Source organism: Cynocephalus volans, chromosome 5 (genome assembly GCF_027409185.1).
Source record: "Cynocephalus volans isolate mCynVol1 chromosome 5, mCynVol1.pri, whole genome shotgun sequence".
In the NCBI taxonomy this organism is placed as follows: Eukaryota; Metazoa; Chordata; class Mammalia; order Dermoptera; family Cynocephalidae; genus Cynocephalus; species Cynocephalus volans.
Window position 1 is genome coordinate 145,274,749 of NC_084464.1, and position 17,485 is coordinate 145,292,233.

General features: G+C 33.2%; 1 protein-coding gene across 2 annotated transcripts in view; it reads right to left on the reverse strand.

The window, feature by feature from the left end:
- Positions 1-17,485, reverse strand: part of SHPRH (SNF2 histone linker PHD RING helicase) — an 86,956-nt gene that overhangs the window by 60,516 nt on the left and 8,955 nt on the right. For both annotated transcript variants that reach the window (XR_010023573.1, XM_063096503.1), the window contains exons 4-12: positions 15,467-15,685; positions 12,620-12,698; positions 11,815-11,965; positions 10,056-10,164; positions 9,208-9,464; positions 7,086-7,742; positions 5,503-5,754; positions 4,606-4,684; positions 11-174 (exon numbers count right to left, since the gene is read on the reverse strand). Coding sequence is in view for 1 of the 2 variants with exons in the window: in XM_063096503.1 (XP_062952573.1) it covers positions 11-174; positions 4,606-4,684; positions 5,503-5,754; positions 7,086-7,742; positions 9,208-9,464; positions 10,056-10,164; positions 11,815-11,965; positions 12,620-12,698; positions 15,467-15,685 (1,967 nt within the window). In the remaining variant the exon portion in view is untranslated. The remainder of the gene's footprint in view (positions 1-10; positions 175-4,605; positions 4,685-5,502; positions 5,755-7,085; positions 7,743-9,207; positions 9,465-10,055; positions 10,165-11,814; positions 11,966-12,619; positions 12,699-15,466; positions 15,686-17,485) is intronic.

Here is a 17,485-nt window from a genome sequence, read left to right on the forward strand (position 1 = left end):
TTGTACTGACTTGGTCAATCACATCTTTCTTTGCAGACCTCCACAGTATCTTGGCAATAAAACTATAGAGGAGCTGAGGACTCTTCTTGCAGTAAGGGCGATAGAGAAGTCGAACCCACCAGTGTCTGACACAGTAAGGCTCGATACCAAGAAAGACCACTAACCCAAACAGATCTGCAAAGAAAAAAGAAAAAAGCACACGTTTCTATATTTCTTCATTGCTATTTTAAATAAGCACTTTCACAGACATTACACAGTGCACAGTACTTTCCATGAATTAAAATGCAGATTGCACAGGCACTAGAGTCTGAAATTCAATTCCAATTCAATTTACATTCATTGAGCATCTATTTTGCTCTAGGTTTTGTGCAAGGTGCTAAAATGTTATAATGTTTATGTAACCATTACACAAAGCATGGACTTAATTCAAAAGTCTAAAATTACCATCACAGGTAAAACCAGTCAACTATTCAATTGAGTGTGTTTGACAAGAGATATATAAGAAATACCATGCACAGAAACTAATACACGCAAGACTTGCTGGATCAGGAAAAACAAAATTCTAATTCACATGATACTGAGAATATTATCTGATCCAATAATCCTCATACCCTTCGATCTAATAATTCCACTTCTGGCAAACAAGCCTAAGACAATGTTAAAAAATATAGACAAGATTTACCTATAGTGATATTCATAGCAACAATATACAGAATAAAAATGATTAAAATAAAGAAGTAAATAAATTATGATACCCCATAAAATAGAATTATTTTTCTTGTCTGATCCAGCAAGCCTTGCACCTGTTAGCTTTAAAGCATGGTTCTTCTACACATCTTTTGATTGGGCACACTCAATTTTACATTCCATTTTTCCTCCACTTAACATATCCTAAGCAGTTTTCCATAAATTTAGTTGTGATAAATTTTTTAACATATGGAAAACTACTTAGGATACAATGTTAAGTAAAACATACATATATATAATTATGCACCCAGGTGGAGCTCAAATATATAAATATTCATATAGAAAAAATTGGCTGTGGTTTTGTCTTCAAATAAAGATTGAGTAAGTGTAATTTTCTTTATACTTTTCCGTATTGTTAAAAATTTTCACAATGAACATTTATTCTCTTCAAAGCCATAAAAATATTCTAAAAAATACCATGATCCTAATGGCAACATCTACAAGAGTACTTCAAAAGTTTGAGAAAGATTCCCATTAACTTTTCTATTTTTCACGAACTTTTTGAAGCACGCTTGTATTCTGAAGATGACAAACAAATATTAAGGTTGAACAAAGTTACTTTGATGGTTCCTAAGAATAAGTAACATGTGAAAGAACCAATGCATCACTGCCTATATGCAGAGATCCACAGATTTTTTTTTTTTTTTTTTTTTTAGCTCAAATCAATCCAATTGCCTATGTGCTACCTCTTCTTTGAGGTCCCAAAGGCACCTCATACTCAACCTGCCATAATCAAATGGATAATCTTTTTGCCCAAATACAATTCTCTTCTACTATTATTCACTGGTGAATATTATTACCATCCATGGATTTATGTGAGTCAGAAATCTTGACATCTTCTGATCTATCACCAAGCTTTGTTAACTTTTCCATATCTACTTTTTTCTATTTCTTCAGGATTACTATAGTCCAAATCCAAAGTGCCAGCATTACTTGACTAATTTATTGTAGCCAATCAATTGATATGCTAATATCCACTTTTCCTCCTTCTAAACTATTCTTCACATTGCAACTTAAGTGATTTTTTGAAATACAAATCTAACCACAAGATGATCCCCAACCACTGTGTTTAAATACTTTCAACAGCTCTTGCTGTTCTTAAGAAAACAAATAAAATTCTTTATCATGGCCTACAATGTCCTCCCTGGTCCCATTTATACCCACCTATTCAGTCTCTCAGCGCACCATATTATCCCTACCTCTTTGTACTCTAGCAACACTGACACTCTTTCAGTTTTCCTTCTGCCTTATGATTTTTATATTTTGTTTCCTCTGCAATGAAAAATTCTTCCTTCTCCTCTTTAACAAGCTCATGTTAATATTTCTTTTCTCAGTTCAGCTGTAACTTCCTTCTGTGTCCCTTTTATGTGATGTCATAGAACCATATATCTTTTTGATGAAACCTGACAGAGTTAGAATTTTATATTTTTCTCATTTGTGAAAGTTATCTTAATTGCAATTTAAAATTTGTCTAAGTATTAATAGATATATCTTCCCCTCTAAGCTGTAAGCTCAATAAGGTCAGGGACCTGGTCTATTTTTGCTCACTCTCATATCTCACAAAGAATAAATAAAATGATAAATGTACCACAAAGTACTTAAGTTATTTAAAACCAACATTTTCAAAGAAACAAGGTAAATAAATGATCACATAAATAGAAAAGAAAACAAAAAAGCAGAAGAGAAGCAGCTATCATTTATTGAATATTTAATATCTGTCAAGTACTGTGCTAAATGCTTTGTATACTTTATTATAATTAATCTTTAAAACACCTTATTTTAGAAATAAGGAAAATAAGAATTTGAATATTTAAGTAATTTGTTTATAAACATACAACTAATAAGTCAGGATGTGAACCCAGGTTTATATATCCCCAAATCCAATGCTTTGTAGACTAGTATTGTACAAAAGATTACATTATTACATAGACATAGGGTGTGTGGGGGTTTAAAGAAATGGACTCCATTCTTGCCTATTTGACTTTCCAAGTAGGTGACATTATTTCAGCCCACCTGCAGAAACAAACTAAAGGCCTGGCAAATTAGAAAATGAAAATATCCTATCCTCATTTCCTTGCTCAATATGTGGCCAATTTGGGATTCACAAGATCTCTGGGTTGCTGCTAATTAATAAATCATCAAATTTGATTTATCTCTATCAGTCTAGCACAATGGTTCTCAACTGAGGTGGAGGTGGAGGGGTGCAATTTTGCTCCCCAGGGGACACTTGGCAGTGTCTGGAGACATTTGTGGATGTGAGAATTGCAGAAGTGCTACCAGCACCTAGTGAGTAGAAGCTAAGTATTCTGAAACACACAGAACAGTCCCCAACAAAAAAGAATTATCCAGGCCAAAATGTCAATAGGGCCAAGGTTAAGAAACCCCGCTTTACATAATACAAAGAAAACAAATGAGACTTCTACTGCCAAATACAATACAGTAACTCATAAGCAGGCTAACAATCCCACTGTAACAGCTAGAAACAACTAGTTTTATTGTTATGTCATTTATACCTCAATAAAGCTCAAACAGCTCAATAAAGCTGTTTTTAAAAACATTACTCAAGAATTTGTTGAATGGTGACAAGTGCTCAAAACATCTGCCAACATCTTACATCTCTACAAAAACCTACCCAGGAAACTGAGGACTTACTGCTCATATCTTTCAACATTAAAATTAGAAAAAGTAATTCTGATAGTCATTTACTTTCTTCTGTACCCTTTCAGCTAACTGTTGAGCTGAGTGAGATCATGTTAACACCGAAATATCTATAATTTTGGCACTTTCAAAATGTTAAAAACAGACCACTAAATTTGGTCTCTTAATTAGCCTAATATTCTATAAATATGTATCTTAGCATAACAAAATTATGTAAATACTTATTATACTTATGATATTCTTAGGAAACTATTTCCCCCTAAAAATAATCATCAAAAAACATACTGTTTTGCAGATCATACTAATGGATGTTGATATTTCTGTTTTAGCAGAATGATAAGTCATCCTGCTGAAAACAAACAAAATATATGAAAACTCTGGATTATCAAAAAGATAAGTTTTGAAGATGAATATTTACTGCAGGGACTCCAAGTACATTTAAATTTTATAATTTAGCTACATTTTAATACCAGCTTTTCAGGAAATTTATTATATAAAATAAGATTTACTTAAACTTTTAGTTTTAAATATTCACAACTTGAATAAAATCCCAGTGTCTGTTGTATGAAAAAGTAAGGGATAATGAATGAATTAATGTAGAAGCATCAGCATCATGTGTGTGTGAGGGGAGAAGAGTAGACACAATCTAAATGTCCAAGAAGGGGAATGATTGAAGGAATAATGGTATATGCATATGATGTAACACTATAAAGCTATCAATATTTTAAACTTTCACAATTAGTAAAATTATGGTCTCACTATTTACGGATTTAGGCAATGAAAATTATGGTCCCTATTTTTATAGATACAGCCAATTAAAATTAAATTTCTTTTTCTCTTTCTCTCCCTTCCTCCCTCCCCTCTTTTCCTTTGGTCAGATTCTTTCTGTTTTCTACCTACCACTCTGGAACTCTGAGTTCAATTCAGAACTGTATCTACACTGTTTAGGTAAGCACAGTAATTGCTCAACTTAAGACAACGGGATTACTCACTGTATATTTGTCCTCATGTATACAAACAAAAAAATCACCCAAGTTCCACTTAAAAAGATAAATGCTTGAAACTATTAGGAGTCAACTATAAATACACGTGTATTCACTTAAGTAAGGATTTCAACAAAGGTTAATCATAAAAATACTTTTTCTTCAAAAAATTTAAGCTTTTCAAATTCATGCAATATGTGAGGAAATCATACGTTACCCTCCAATCCTCTCTGTACTGGGGTACCACTGATGCACCACCGATTAATTCCACTCAAACGCTGGGCCATTTCTGCAGCCTGATGAGAAAAAAATATGAAATAAAACCAAAAAGAAAAGACACAGGAATAATGCAGAAGTCAGGCATACATTTATGAAAATGGCCTGCAAGAAGCTACACTTTCAGATGAGACACACCTGCTTTTATTTAATAGTTATCACATACAATGTGGAATGTCATATTCAATGGGCCATCTTTCAGTACAGTGGTTCTAATCAGTAGAAGGCTGCCATATATCCCCTTGAAATGGAGGGGTAGTTCAAGCATCATAGAAAAAGCTCCCTGAATAACTGATACATTCCCCATACCACTCCATCCTCCAGATGTAAACTACAGCACTGATAGATATGATTCATAAATTCAGTCCAGATTACAGACTGGCCGAAGATGACAGAATAAAGACATATAACAAATAAAGGCTGAATCAAAATTCTATCTTCTAAAGCAGCATTTTCTGTTACCATTTGGTCTCTGATGAAAAAAACTGCCAAAGTCTACTTTGGCTCACAGCTAGCAGAGCCTACATGATAAGCCTTCCAGTTAGGAGAAATACTTATAGAAGTCCCTAAGCACAATTTACTTTGATCTGCATAATGCATAAACCGACATCTTATCCAAATATATATGAGCACTGACTCACAGAGTACCAAAATAATTCCAAAGGGTTATGTAGTTCACAGCACAAGAGAAAATCACATGTAGAGTGTTTAACAGCAAACTTTTGAGCAATATCAATACTATGGGTTAACTATGCTTAAACTATTAAACTATTCAAGTTCCCCTAATCCCTCTCCTTTTTCCTACTCAGCCCTCAAAAGATTTTGCAGAAACTCTTACTTTTACTGCAGGACATTCAACCATCTGAGCTTCATCAAGGCAAATCCTCCACCACTCCACAGCTACTAGAGGGCTGGGAATAGCCATATAGCGCTTCTGGTTCCGTAGGCGACGCCCATCCTCACTATTGCTATGTGGGATATCAACATAGTTTAGTTCTGAACGAAGGACATCGTAGGTAATGATAACTATATCCTGCTCTGCCAAAAAATGAGGCTGTAAAAAGCCATCTTTCTTCACTCCTTGATATACCTAGGAAATAATCAGCACAGACATAGTTATTGCAGAAAGGCTCATCAAAGACCAGTGAAATATTCATCATTTATACCCTTACTAAGCCCTTTTTATTTGCTTAGGACCACACATGCTATGAGACAGATATCACATCTGTCTGGAGAAAGACACATTTGAGTGTGGAAGATTTATAACATAAGTAATGTGTGACATGAAATGTAACAGAAATAAATGTGATAGCATCAAAGCAAAAAGACCAATTCTATAGCTGAGAAGGTGAATTCGGAGGAGTTAAAATTTGAGGTATATCTTAAAGAACACTTAGGAATTCTCACAGACGGAAAAAGGGGAAAAAGACTACAGGTACATAGATAAAATCAACAGCATCTGCAAAAAGCACAATGGTATGAAAAAGTAGAACAGTAAGAGCTATAATTTATGAAATGCCTTTTATGCTTCAGACACTGTGCTAAGCATTATTGCCAAACTTCAACAATTCTGTTAATAGTTGTTTTTATTCCTATCCCACACATAAACATAAAGTGACATGCTCAAAACTGACAGAACTAAGACTCAAACCAAGGTTTGCCTACCCACACAGAACAAAGCTCTGTACCCATGAGAATGGATGAAATACAGAAAACCCTCAGTAGGGGCCATAGCTCAGGGGTAGAACATCTGACTGCAGGAAAACCCTTAGTAACATTTGTGTAGAAAGAAGGAAGAACAAAAGTAGGGAAGGGTACTAATATTAGTAAACAACTAGACTAAATAAGCACTTACTACGTGCCAGCGCTTTATCAAATCATTTAATCTTCACAACAAGTCTATGACTGGATACTATTTTCAGAACTTAGCATAGTTCCTGGCACATAATAGATGCTCAATAAATATTTGCAGAATGAGTAAATTTTTATATTACAGATGAGGTAACTGAGGCTTCAGAAGGCAATTCTGGAGCTAAGAGGTGGCAGGTCAGATAAGTAGCTACTATTACACAACGCTGCCTTTTGGATTGCATTTGTCTCTGAGAGTGCAAATGCTTATACCATGCCTTTTTCATTCATGTAATCAAGAATTTTTTAAAAAAGCTTTCGTATCTTTATACTCAAAGTGTTTTAACTTCTGAAATTCTGATGTTAGAAAAGAATAAACACTCTAGTGTTCTATTTCTTATTCCCAATTTCTCTTCAAATTCTGATTTAAAATTACTATTATATCATTATGTTAATTTTTAGTATAAACAATAAAACAACAAGCAAAAATTTAAATTTAACAAGAATATAAAATTAACAAGAAAAAGCAAAAATTTAAATTCTTCTATCCCTCTTTAGCCAAAACTGCCTTACCAAGACTCGAAGAGATGATGACCTCACATGCCTGTTGATCTCTTCCACCCATTGGTGACAGATGGAACTTGGAGAGATGATCAGAGTTGCTCTTGTTGATACTGGCTCCATTGCAACAAGGCAATGGGGGCAGTAAAAAGGCTTAATCTTCAGATTCTTCTCTTCATAATTCACACATTTTGCATGCTGCCACAAGTTGCATTTCAGGCACTGAACACGAGGCTTACAGTCTATCTGGTCAAGTTCACCACATATGCACTCAAAGCGATAATCAGAGGTATTATAGGGATTCATATTAGAATGTGGCACATCACTATCAGCAGGGTTTGGAAATTCAGCATGGTCCTTTGCTTTATGTTCTTGCTTGACTTCAGAGACACATATACTTTTAGACATGGTAACATCAGTAATTCCAGAGTCACTGGTAGCTGGACAGTGACCTTGTGAATCAGAATTGTTGTTAGGCTGACTCTTGCCTTTTTTTGTAGATGGAATAGGCTTTTTCCTCAATTTACTACGATTTCTCCTGGTCTTATAATAATAACAGTAAGGATCATCATCATCATCAGAGGTGTTTGATGGCAAGTATTCAGAATCTGTGTCCTTGTTCCCTGATTTTCTGGATTCTTTCTGAAATTTCCTTGGACTCCCTACTGACTATGAAAAAATACTTAATTAATGTATTTCAACACAGTTACATTTCCGAAATTAAACTCCCGACTCAATGTGTGTGCTTTACATAAAAATCCAGCGGCCAGTCTTTGCTACTTTTTTCCCTGAAAATTACTCCTGATAAGTGGCTTCCAATCTGCCCTGTAGTCTGCAGACCCCCCAAAATGAAGGCTCTACTACTGTACGAGTAAAATTTGGAAAGAATAAAGGTTAGAAAGACAAAGGAAGCTGCCGTCTTTTTGGTACTAGCCTGTTATAATTTATAGTGTGCCTAAATAAATAAAAAACTAGTTTACAGTACATAAATATACAAACTAGAGCAATTGCAAAAATTACCAAGTACTAAAATATAGCACCCAAAGAAAGCAAAAGTTAGGTTACTTGTTACTGCAATTAGCAAATAAATTCCTTCTTTCCTTCTCCTTTCTACCTGTGTCCTCTTTTGCAATTATTTATTGAATGCCAATTCTGTGCCAGTGCTGTTAAGTAGTAGGGATACAAATATGCACAGTGGTTGGCCCCTGGAAAAGTGAGAACAGTAAAAGGTAAAATGATGCTACAGGCATGCTTCAGAGCACTATATCTGAAAGTATGTCAAAACATCCATGGAAAAACACAATTAAAAGATAATACAAATTTTGCCCTGAACATTTTGAAGTAACCCCATTACATAGTGGGGTGTAAAGGGGAGGCAGGTGATAAGGATGGCTTCCTCCAAGTGATGTCAGAGCTGAGGCTGAACAGAGGAATCAAAACACTTAGCACAGAATCAATACCAATAGCATTAATCGGAGATTTTCATATGCTGCCTGGGCATTATATTGGAGACTCCACCATTCCAGGAAATAAATTTTTATGTCTGCTATTTCTTTCAGCTGCCAAGTTGACAGCTCAACATTTTGACTTGTTATCACTAGTCTTTTCTTGATTTATGTTTGCAAATATTACAATTATTTTCCTAAAAGCAACTTGAAATTATTGGCCCAAAAAGAGTTTTATAACAAAATGTAAAAATTTGATAAGATGATGACATGGGGAAAATGAGAATTTATATAAAATATTCAAAATGTATATAAAGTACTATGCAAATTTAAGGTATTATTAATGTTTTTCAAGTCTGGAACAAACTTTTTAACTGCTGACAGTAGCACAATAAGAAGAGAAGATGTTTTAAACTCTATAGTATGCTTAACCAACTAATTTTATAATTCATTCGATAAATATTTACTCAGTACCTGTTAAGTGTCAAGCACTCTTCTCTGCGTTAAATGATAACCAAAATAAAGTTTCTATTCTCCTAGAGCTTATATTCGGAAAGTAAAAAACGTAAGTCATAGCTAAAAGTGCTTTTCCTAACTAGTCTGTTTTATATCTTCAGACTATAAGAACTTGAGTGTTAAGGTGGGATCTATCAATTTATTTAGGTACTTAATAGAATTTAAGGTGTTACCTGTTTTTTTGTTTTATCACATATATCCTCTTCCTTGTAATTCTTTCCCAATGTAAAAGTCCCAGAAAAACCATGGCCTTTGATCTGTTTCACGAGACCTTCGAAAATTAAACATTTCAGCATCCGTTTCAGAAGATTCCTGTTCCGTTGAACATCATATCTATATATAGAACTGACATACTTATAGATGGAAAGGATGGAAACTCCTTTTTTCCCATTCATTTCTTTCACAGCTGTCAGGATCATCACACGTGTAGCTAAATGCAAAAGGATTATACTAATTCAGTCAAAAGAATTAAAATAAAAAGAAAGTAAAACTCAGTTATCTTAATCTGCATTGAGGACCAAATTAAGAAAAAAATACATGAAAGATTTATTGCAGTCTTGTGCCATCTTGAAGAATATGTAACAATGTATCTCAAAACATTAAGAAATAAATTACTGTAATACAAATAATTTAAGGAAGAGTTATTCATGTTAATTTGTTAATCTTACAAAAAATCATTTCAAATTATAAAAGAAAGCTCTCAAAATTATCTAAATATAGGGTATCATTAGTAAGGGCAACACTCATTTGCTAAAATAATTTAAGTTGCTCTACTTGAGGATGAATAAAGTCTGGTTTAAACTGTAAGCTAAAGAAATTTAAATATAACAGATTGAGCAAGAACCACCTGGATTCTTTTGTTAAGATATTATGACTCGTAATTAAATCTATTTATGCAAAGCATAAACAACTGTAAAAACAGTCATTTGCAACAATTACAAGATAATCTCTAAGAACTGCAAGAACTGTAACAAAGATCACTTATAAGAGGGTATTTTTTTTTAACAGATGACATACTTACGGGGGCAGTGAACTTTTTCTTTTGGTTCAAATTCCATATTCTGGGTTTCTATGTCTTTTACTTTTCCTCCAAAATGATGCGATGGAATGAAATAATTCACCACTTTTCCCTAATATAAACAATATTCAGTAGTCACATAGTGTTTTGCTTTCAGTATTCTGAACTGCTTTTTAAAATTAACCCTCCTACTAAGAAAATGCAAAACAGTTGTGAAAAAAATATTTAAAAAGGGCGAAATACGCTATAGATAGACATGCCTTATTTTTTATTTCCGAGCTTATAGCTAGCCATCATTTTTTAAAATTGTGTATATTATCTTAAATTACCAAAATGTTAAGTGTGGAACTTCTGAAATTAACTTTTTAAGGCATATTTAAATATAGAATTAACCCACTGAATTTATAATAATATTGAAAATAATAACTTGGAATTCAAATAGGCAACGAGTAGAAAACCCCAAAAAGAAGTTACTAAAAGTTAAAATTATGTATTCCAAGTCATTTTTCTACAAAAAAAAAAAAAGATTTTTTTTTTCCCTATTCACTGCTCAAATCTGAAAGGCTAATTTTGCAAACTTGACCCTATTGAAAAATCATATAATCACTAAGGCTGTAAAGCCTGGGGGGCCCTAGAGGTAATTAATTAGTTATACCCTTAACTAGTGGCCTCATTTCAGCAGGATTTAATGTGCTGATTTCAGAGTCCATCACTGGAAAATATGCAGTATAAAGTATATTTGCCTCAGTGATGGGTTTTTGTTTGTTTGTTTTTTGGTAAACTCTAAAATTTATATAAATATATATAAAAATAGGAAAAAAGCATTTATTGCAGGCCTATTATGTGCAAAGCTCTATGCTAGGTTTTTTTTTTTATTGTGGTTAAATATATATAACATAAGATTTGCCAATTTAATAATTTTTAAACATATAATTCTGTGTAATTAATTACATTCCCTATGCTGTGTGACCATCACTTCTATCAATTACCAAAACTTTTTCATCATCCTAAACATAAACTCTGGACCCATTAAGCAATAACTTCCCATTATTCCTTATCCCCAGTTTCTGTTAACCTTTAATCTACTTCTGTCTTCAATTTTTTTTTCTTTCTTTTTTCTTAATTGACCCATGAAAATTGCATATATTTATGGAGTAATACAAATGAGATATTTGAGTACATTTATTCAGTGTGCAATGATCATATCAGAGTAATTAATATCCACTACTTCAAGCATTTGTCACCTCTTTGTGTTGGGAATAAAATTCATATTTTTAAACACAACTATATACTTTGGGACAAGGACTTAAGAGTTTGTTTCATGTAGCAATCTATTTATTAACATAACTATCCTTTATCAAAGTCCTGGTTATTATATTCTAAGATTTACACATCTGAAACTTGTATGATTTTTAAAAATAGCTCTTTAAATTATTTAGTGGTAATATGAAGACTTGTAGTACTGACAAAACATTTGAAGAGTCAATAGCACTTTCATAATGCAGTTTCTCTGCCAACTAGAAGGAAGCTTCGTTAAGTGACTACATATCCCCTTCCTAGTTGGCCAAAAAAAAGAAACCCTGCTGGGTCACAAACATCACCTTCTCTGTGTCCATTTGGAGTTAACCAATCACTAATATAAATCTTTAGCTACAGAGTGAACAGAAAGTGTTGACGTAAGTGCCAAGCAAATGTTCAACATATGATACTTTTTGAGAAAATATGTTCCCTGCTTCCCCAAGCCCTACAGTACTCCTCCTACCTCAGGAAGAGTCAGAGCATCTTGTTTGACATCTTGTCGAGTATGTGTTAGAATCAGAGCCAAAACCTCCACTGTCTTTCCAAGACCCATCTCATCTGCTAAGATCCCACCAAGCAACTGTGGCCCAGAATTTGGGTACTCACGGATGATGCTAAAGGTAAAAAACAAACAAACAAACAAAAAACACATCATAAAAATGTAGATAAAAATTATACTGTTCCTAATCACTTTTCCTAAATAGAACTGGGAGAAATGCATGAAAGTCTAAGTTTACTGAAACTATATTTTAGGGTAAAAAAATTCAAATCCCTAGATTATGAATATAAGAACAATGATAATCAAAAAACTGCCTAAGCTGACAACTAAGTCTGCAGTAATAAGAGTTGTATTGGTAAATACCCATCATTTTTTCTCTTCTATAATTTAAAGGAAACAAGCCTCCCTCCTTTCTGTGACCTTAATGAATCTGTAAATTAAAAAAATATGAAAGGCAATAACTACTGATTCCTAAAAAAACTGGCCCATAAAAAACAAGATAACATTTTTACTTATAATAATAGTAATCTCTCTTTAATAAAATCTCGGTAACTAAGTATCTTATGTTTATTATTCTGTATCCACTTACTGAAAAATGACTAGTGCTATTAATTCTAAGTTTATCCTATTTATAAAAATGTTGAGCAAGACTTTAACTTAGAATTCCCTCTTGAGGTACTGCCAAGGTTAAAGACAGGCTACTAATCGCATACAGTTTTTCATTACATTTAATTTTCACATCAAGCATATAAATAAAATTTTGCCTTACCAGCCTGTGTATGGATTATAGTAGAGTTTCAAACCCTCAGATGTAACAATCTCTCGCCATAAGATGTGCAGCGCACTTTCTAAAGAAAAATATTACCATAAGAATAAGTTTTTGTTTGTTTTCCTTTCTGTCAGATAATCACATTAAAATAAAAATAAATTAACTGTCAGGATTCCCTGAGACACTGATTCAAAAGGCCCATATTCTTGAGAAGTCTTATGCAGGAAAAGCCATATATTTAACATATGGGTAAAAGTCTAAGGATCCTTCTAATTCTTTTCTTACATAATTCTTTAGCTTCCCTTGCTTTGGGCACAAATCCACATAAACAAGTTATAAGACAGAAAAGCAAAGTGCAGCAAATTATAGAGGATTAGCAAGAAAAGAAAACTGACACAGCCAACTCGTACCTGATAAAGGAAAGTAGCTTATCTTTTACAAATTCTTCAAGAAGTTGGATGAAGTCTTTAAATAACTCAATAGACATATGCTATTAGTCTAATACATTTACCTAAATCAGACCTGACTTCTTCTATAGGTCTAAGAGTAGGAGGAAAGGCTTATACTTAACTGAGGAAAAAATATTTAAAGATATAACACTGAAGTACTGAGTTTGTTTCGACAAGAATCTTCCAATATCCTTCCCCTTCATATTTTAACTTAGTTAAATCAACTGCCAAATAGGAAACATGTCTCTACCCACCATGAAACAGCAAGGAATTTTTTGTTGCCTTTTTTAGAGATTAATAGATTTAGTAGGAATACAGATAAACAGATAAGTTTATAAAGTGAAAAAACTAAAAGACAAAAAGTTTCAATTTATGGGAACCATAAGAAACAGAAAAATTGCTAAATGAACACAGGAATTTAATTGATAAAATCCAGTCTGTGGACAAAAAAGGAATGAATTACTAATTCAGTCGGCATGGATATTTCTCAAAAATATTATGGTGAAAGAAGCAACCCCTGCCCTCAAACTGTACATATATTATGATTCCATTTATTGTTTCAAAAACAGGCAAAACTAATTTATAGTGACAGTGTTTGCCTCCTGAAGGGGTTGAAGTCAGAGAATGACTAGGTCATAAAGGAACTTTCTGAGATGATGGAAAATTTTACAACAGCCCTGTCTGATAGAAATATAACATAAACCATATGTGTAATTTTACTTTTGTAGTAGTTATATTTAAAAAAAGGTGAAATTAATTTTAACAGTGTATTTTATTTATCCCAATATAACCAAAATATTGTCATTTCAACATGCAATCAATATAAAAATTATTAATTAGATATTTTAGATTGTTTCCTTTTGCAGGGGTATACTATTTAAAATCCAATGTATATTTTTAAACTAACAGCACATCTCAATTTGGACAGCCATATTTCAACTCTCAAGAACCATATGTGGCTAGTGGCTACTCTTGGGATAGTCTAGTTCTATGTCTTAACTGGGTGGCTGGTTACACAGATGCACAGATTTTGTCAAAATTCATCAAACTGCCCTTAAGATTGGTACATTTTACTGTAAGTAAGTTATACCTTAATAAAATTACCTAGCCAAAGAAAAAATATTTCATTTTGGAGAAAAAATAACCAGTCTGTGGGAAACTCTACAGAACTAACCATTTCTTCAACAAATAATTATAAAGAAAAAAGAGAGTAAAAGATAGGAGATAAAAACTATGGACTAAAAGAAACTTAAGCGATAGCAACCAATTCTAATGTAAGGATGTCATTTGATTTCAGATTTGAAGTGTGTGTGTATACGAGAGAGAGAGAGAGAGAGAGAGAGAGAGAGAGAGAGAGAGAGAGAGACAGACACTGGGGCGTGAGAAGGGAGACAGAAAGGGGGGAGAGAGAAATAGAGGAAAGAGGGGAGGGAGGGAAGGAGGAAAAGAGATTTGGTTATATTAAAAGGACATACTGGGTTTTAAAAGTCATTATATATTTTTGTACCTATTTAAGAGAACCCTTATCTTTCAATGAAACAAATTGAAATACTAATACATAACATGATGATAAGATATACAGTATTTACTTCAAAGTAAGTCAGCCTATGGGTTCATGAGGGGTAGGAAGAAATAATATTGGCTATCAATTGATACTGATTGTCCAAAATGAAAAGTTAAAAAAAAGAAAAAAAGTTTGTTGAATAAGAAAGTATAAACTGGAACGCATGGGAGAAATAAGAGACATTCTTCACTAACTAAAATAAATCTACATAGGAGGAATGAGAAATAGTCAACATCTTATTTCCTAGAATCATGTAAAAATTTCATCTTGTGCTGATCCCTTTAAAGACATAAAGTAATAAAGAAGTAGCATAAATGCCTCCCATAAATCTACTACTTTCATAAAAACACTGAACATGATGTTTTATTACTTATTCTGTGGGGTAAAGAAAAAATGTGAATCTAGTAAAATTAAATTACTCACACATAAGTGTCCTACTTTCCTAAATTTGCTTTCTGTTACTAACATTTATCATCAAATTGCGAAAAGTTTCTTGCAGATGATTAGCAAGATTTCCATCTGATCAGGTTCTAAAAGCAATTCTTAGTTGGAAAGGCATGTAAACAAATTCCTTGGTTTTTAAAAATTCTAATCAAGGCAGTCTTTGTTTTTGCTGGAAAAAGAAACAGTTCAAGTTTTATGAATGAGGAAATTCAAAAATGAATTCTAGATTTCAATTTTGAGGAATTCTTAGAAAATAATTATATTCATGGTAACACTCATTTTATCATATCTTTTCAATATACTTTGTTTAATGATCGATTTTACTCACACCCTAACTATCTTTCTTATCTCTCCAATCAATTTGTCTTTATTTAAGCATATTATACTTGCCACCAGCAGGAGTGCTTCTGAAATGCTCTTGTTGTAGCATCCAATTGACAGCCTCTCTCTGGTAGGGTCTCAACACAGGGATTAGTGCAGGATGCTGGACATCCACATGGATGGACTGTGTTTCTTGCTGATGTGTTCGCTTCACAAAGTGGTAGAGCTCATCAATGTCTTGTCCCTCTGGTTCACTCTCTGAATCCTCCTCATCTTCTTCCAACACATCTGTACACCCGAACAAATGTTTTCAAAACCCTATTCACCTTTGATAACTACAAGCAACTCTTATTCTAGGAACATACCATGCATTCGCCCAACTCTGGTGCCCTGCCCAGTGTTTTGTGACTGGAAGGCCCTATCCTTAATTCTTCACTGACCCAAAAATCTATCCATCCATTCTTTAAGACAGTTCAATGGCTACTTTTTTCCATGGCATTTTCTTTTGTTTTCCCTGGCTGGAATTAATGTTCTCCTCTGTGTTCATACAATACTTTTATGCTTCGAACATAGCTGCACATTGCAAACTATCTGGTACTACAATCATTTATGTGTACTTCTCCTCTCCCCAGTGATGGCAAAGGTAAAGTCTTTCATTTTTACATCCCCTCAGAAAAGCTGACACGTGACTTGCTTATTGTGGATATTTAATAAACATTTGTGGAACTGAATTTGACTATATTTTGCAGTTTATAGAAGGATAACTTATCTCACTTTTATATCTTAACATAAAATATCCATATACAGACATAATTTTTCTATGCCTAATAAGATAAGCGTTCCCACTCTGTTTCTTATGCTAAAAAAGAATAGGCATTTGGCAAAAAAGGTAGCTGCAGCCATTTAGGAGATAAGTGTGTAAGCTATTAATACAATTTGTAAGAATATCAGGTCTATTTGGAGGGCACAATTATTCTGTGGAAGAAGACTCATGTTCGCTATAACATGAAAAATAAAAACCTTGAACATATTTACAAACTCTTTTCAGCTCATAAATCTCTATTAAAAACATAACTCTTTAAAGGTAAAAAAGTGAGCCATTTCTGAATCACTTTCAAAGAGGCCTATATACTTTTAATATGACATACCTGATAAGCTCTAGAATTTTTTAAAAATCACACGAAAAGATACATAACTTACCCTTTTCAATAAAAAGTATGCCATGTAGAATTTTCAAAACTTCACAACTAATGAATAGTTATACGTTTGGTTATTTCAGACTGTTACTGTATTTATATAATCTAGTATTTATAATTAAATTTGAAGTTTTCCTTAGAAATCATGCTTAAAAGGTTTAAACTGCATTACTTTTAAAAGGCAGAACAATGGGATTCTTACCATACCTTAAAGTTTTTATGTACTTGAAAGTATTCCTTACAATTCTGCAACCAGAGAATTTTAAGTCTCTTAACTTGGAAAAGGATTTACTTTTACTAATATCATGAAGCTTTGCAAAGAATGCGCCATAGAAACAATTCAACAACCAAGCTTAAAAACTGATTTCACAAATATTTCCATATAAAAATGTTCTATAATTTGCATCTGAAAAAATGCTGACCTGACATGAGTGGAACTTGGACAATTTGAGCCATTTTTCCAGTGTGTTGATGGGCTGCACTAAGCCATCCACACTCTCTCTTGGTGACCAATGCCAGACAACTCTGAAACTGCAGTCCTGACAGAGGATGCAATGTATTGCCAAGAAAGGAAGCAAAGTTATTTGGTCTGTATGGAAACCAGACTCTTGAGATTATTTGTCAGACTGCAAAGGAGAGGTGGAATAAAGGCCAGCCGAAAAATCTCCGGCCATGACAAAATAAAAGCACAGGAATAACGTAAAAATTCCAACCAGCTCAGATCCCTTTAGACTGTGCCTTTGACTTCCATATTGACGCCACAAACACTTCTTTACTTACTATAAGCTAAGCACAGTGTTAAGCAAATAAAGAAACAATTGTATTAGTAGGGGCATTTTAGATAAGTATAACTTTCCCATACAGTGACTTTATAAAGGTCATTTAATATTTA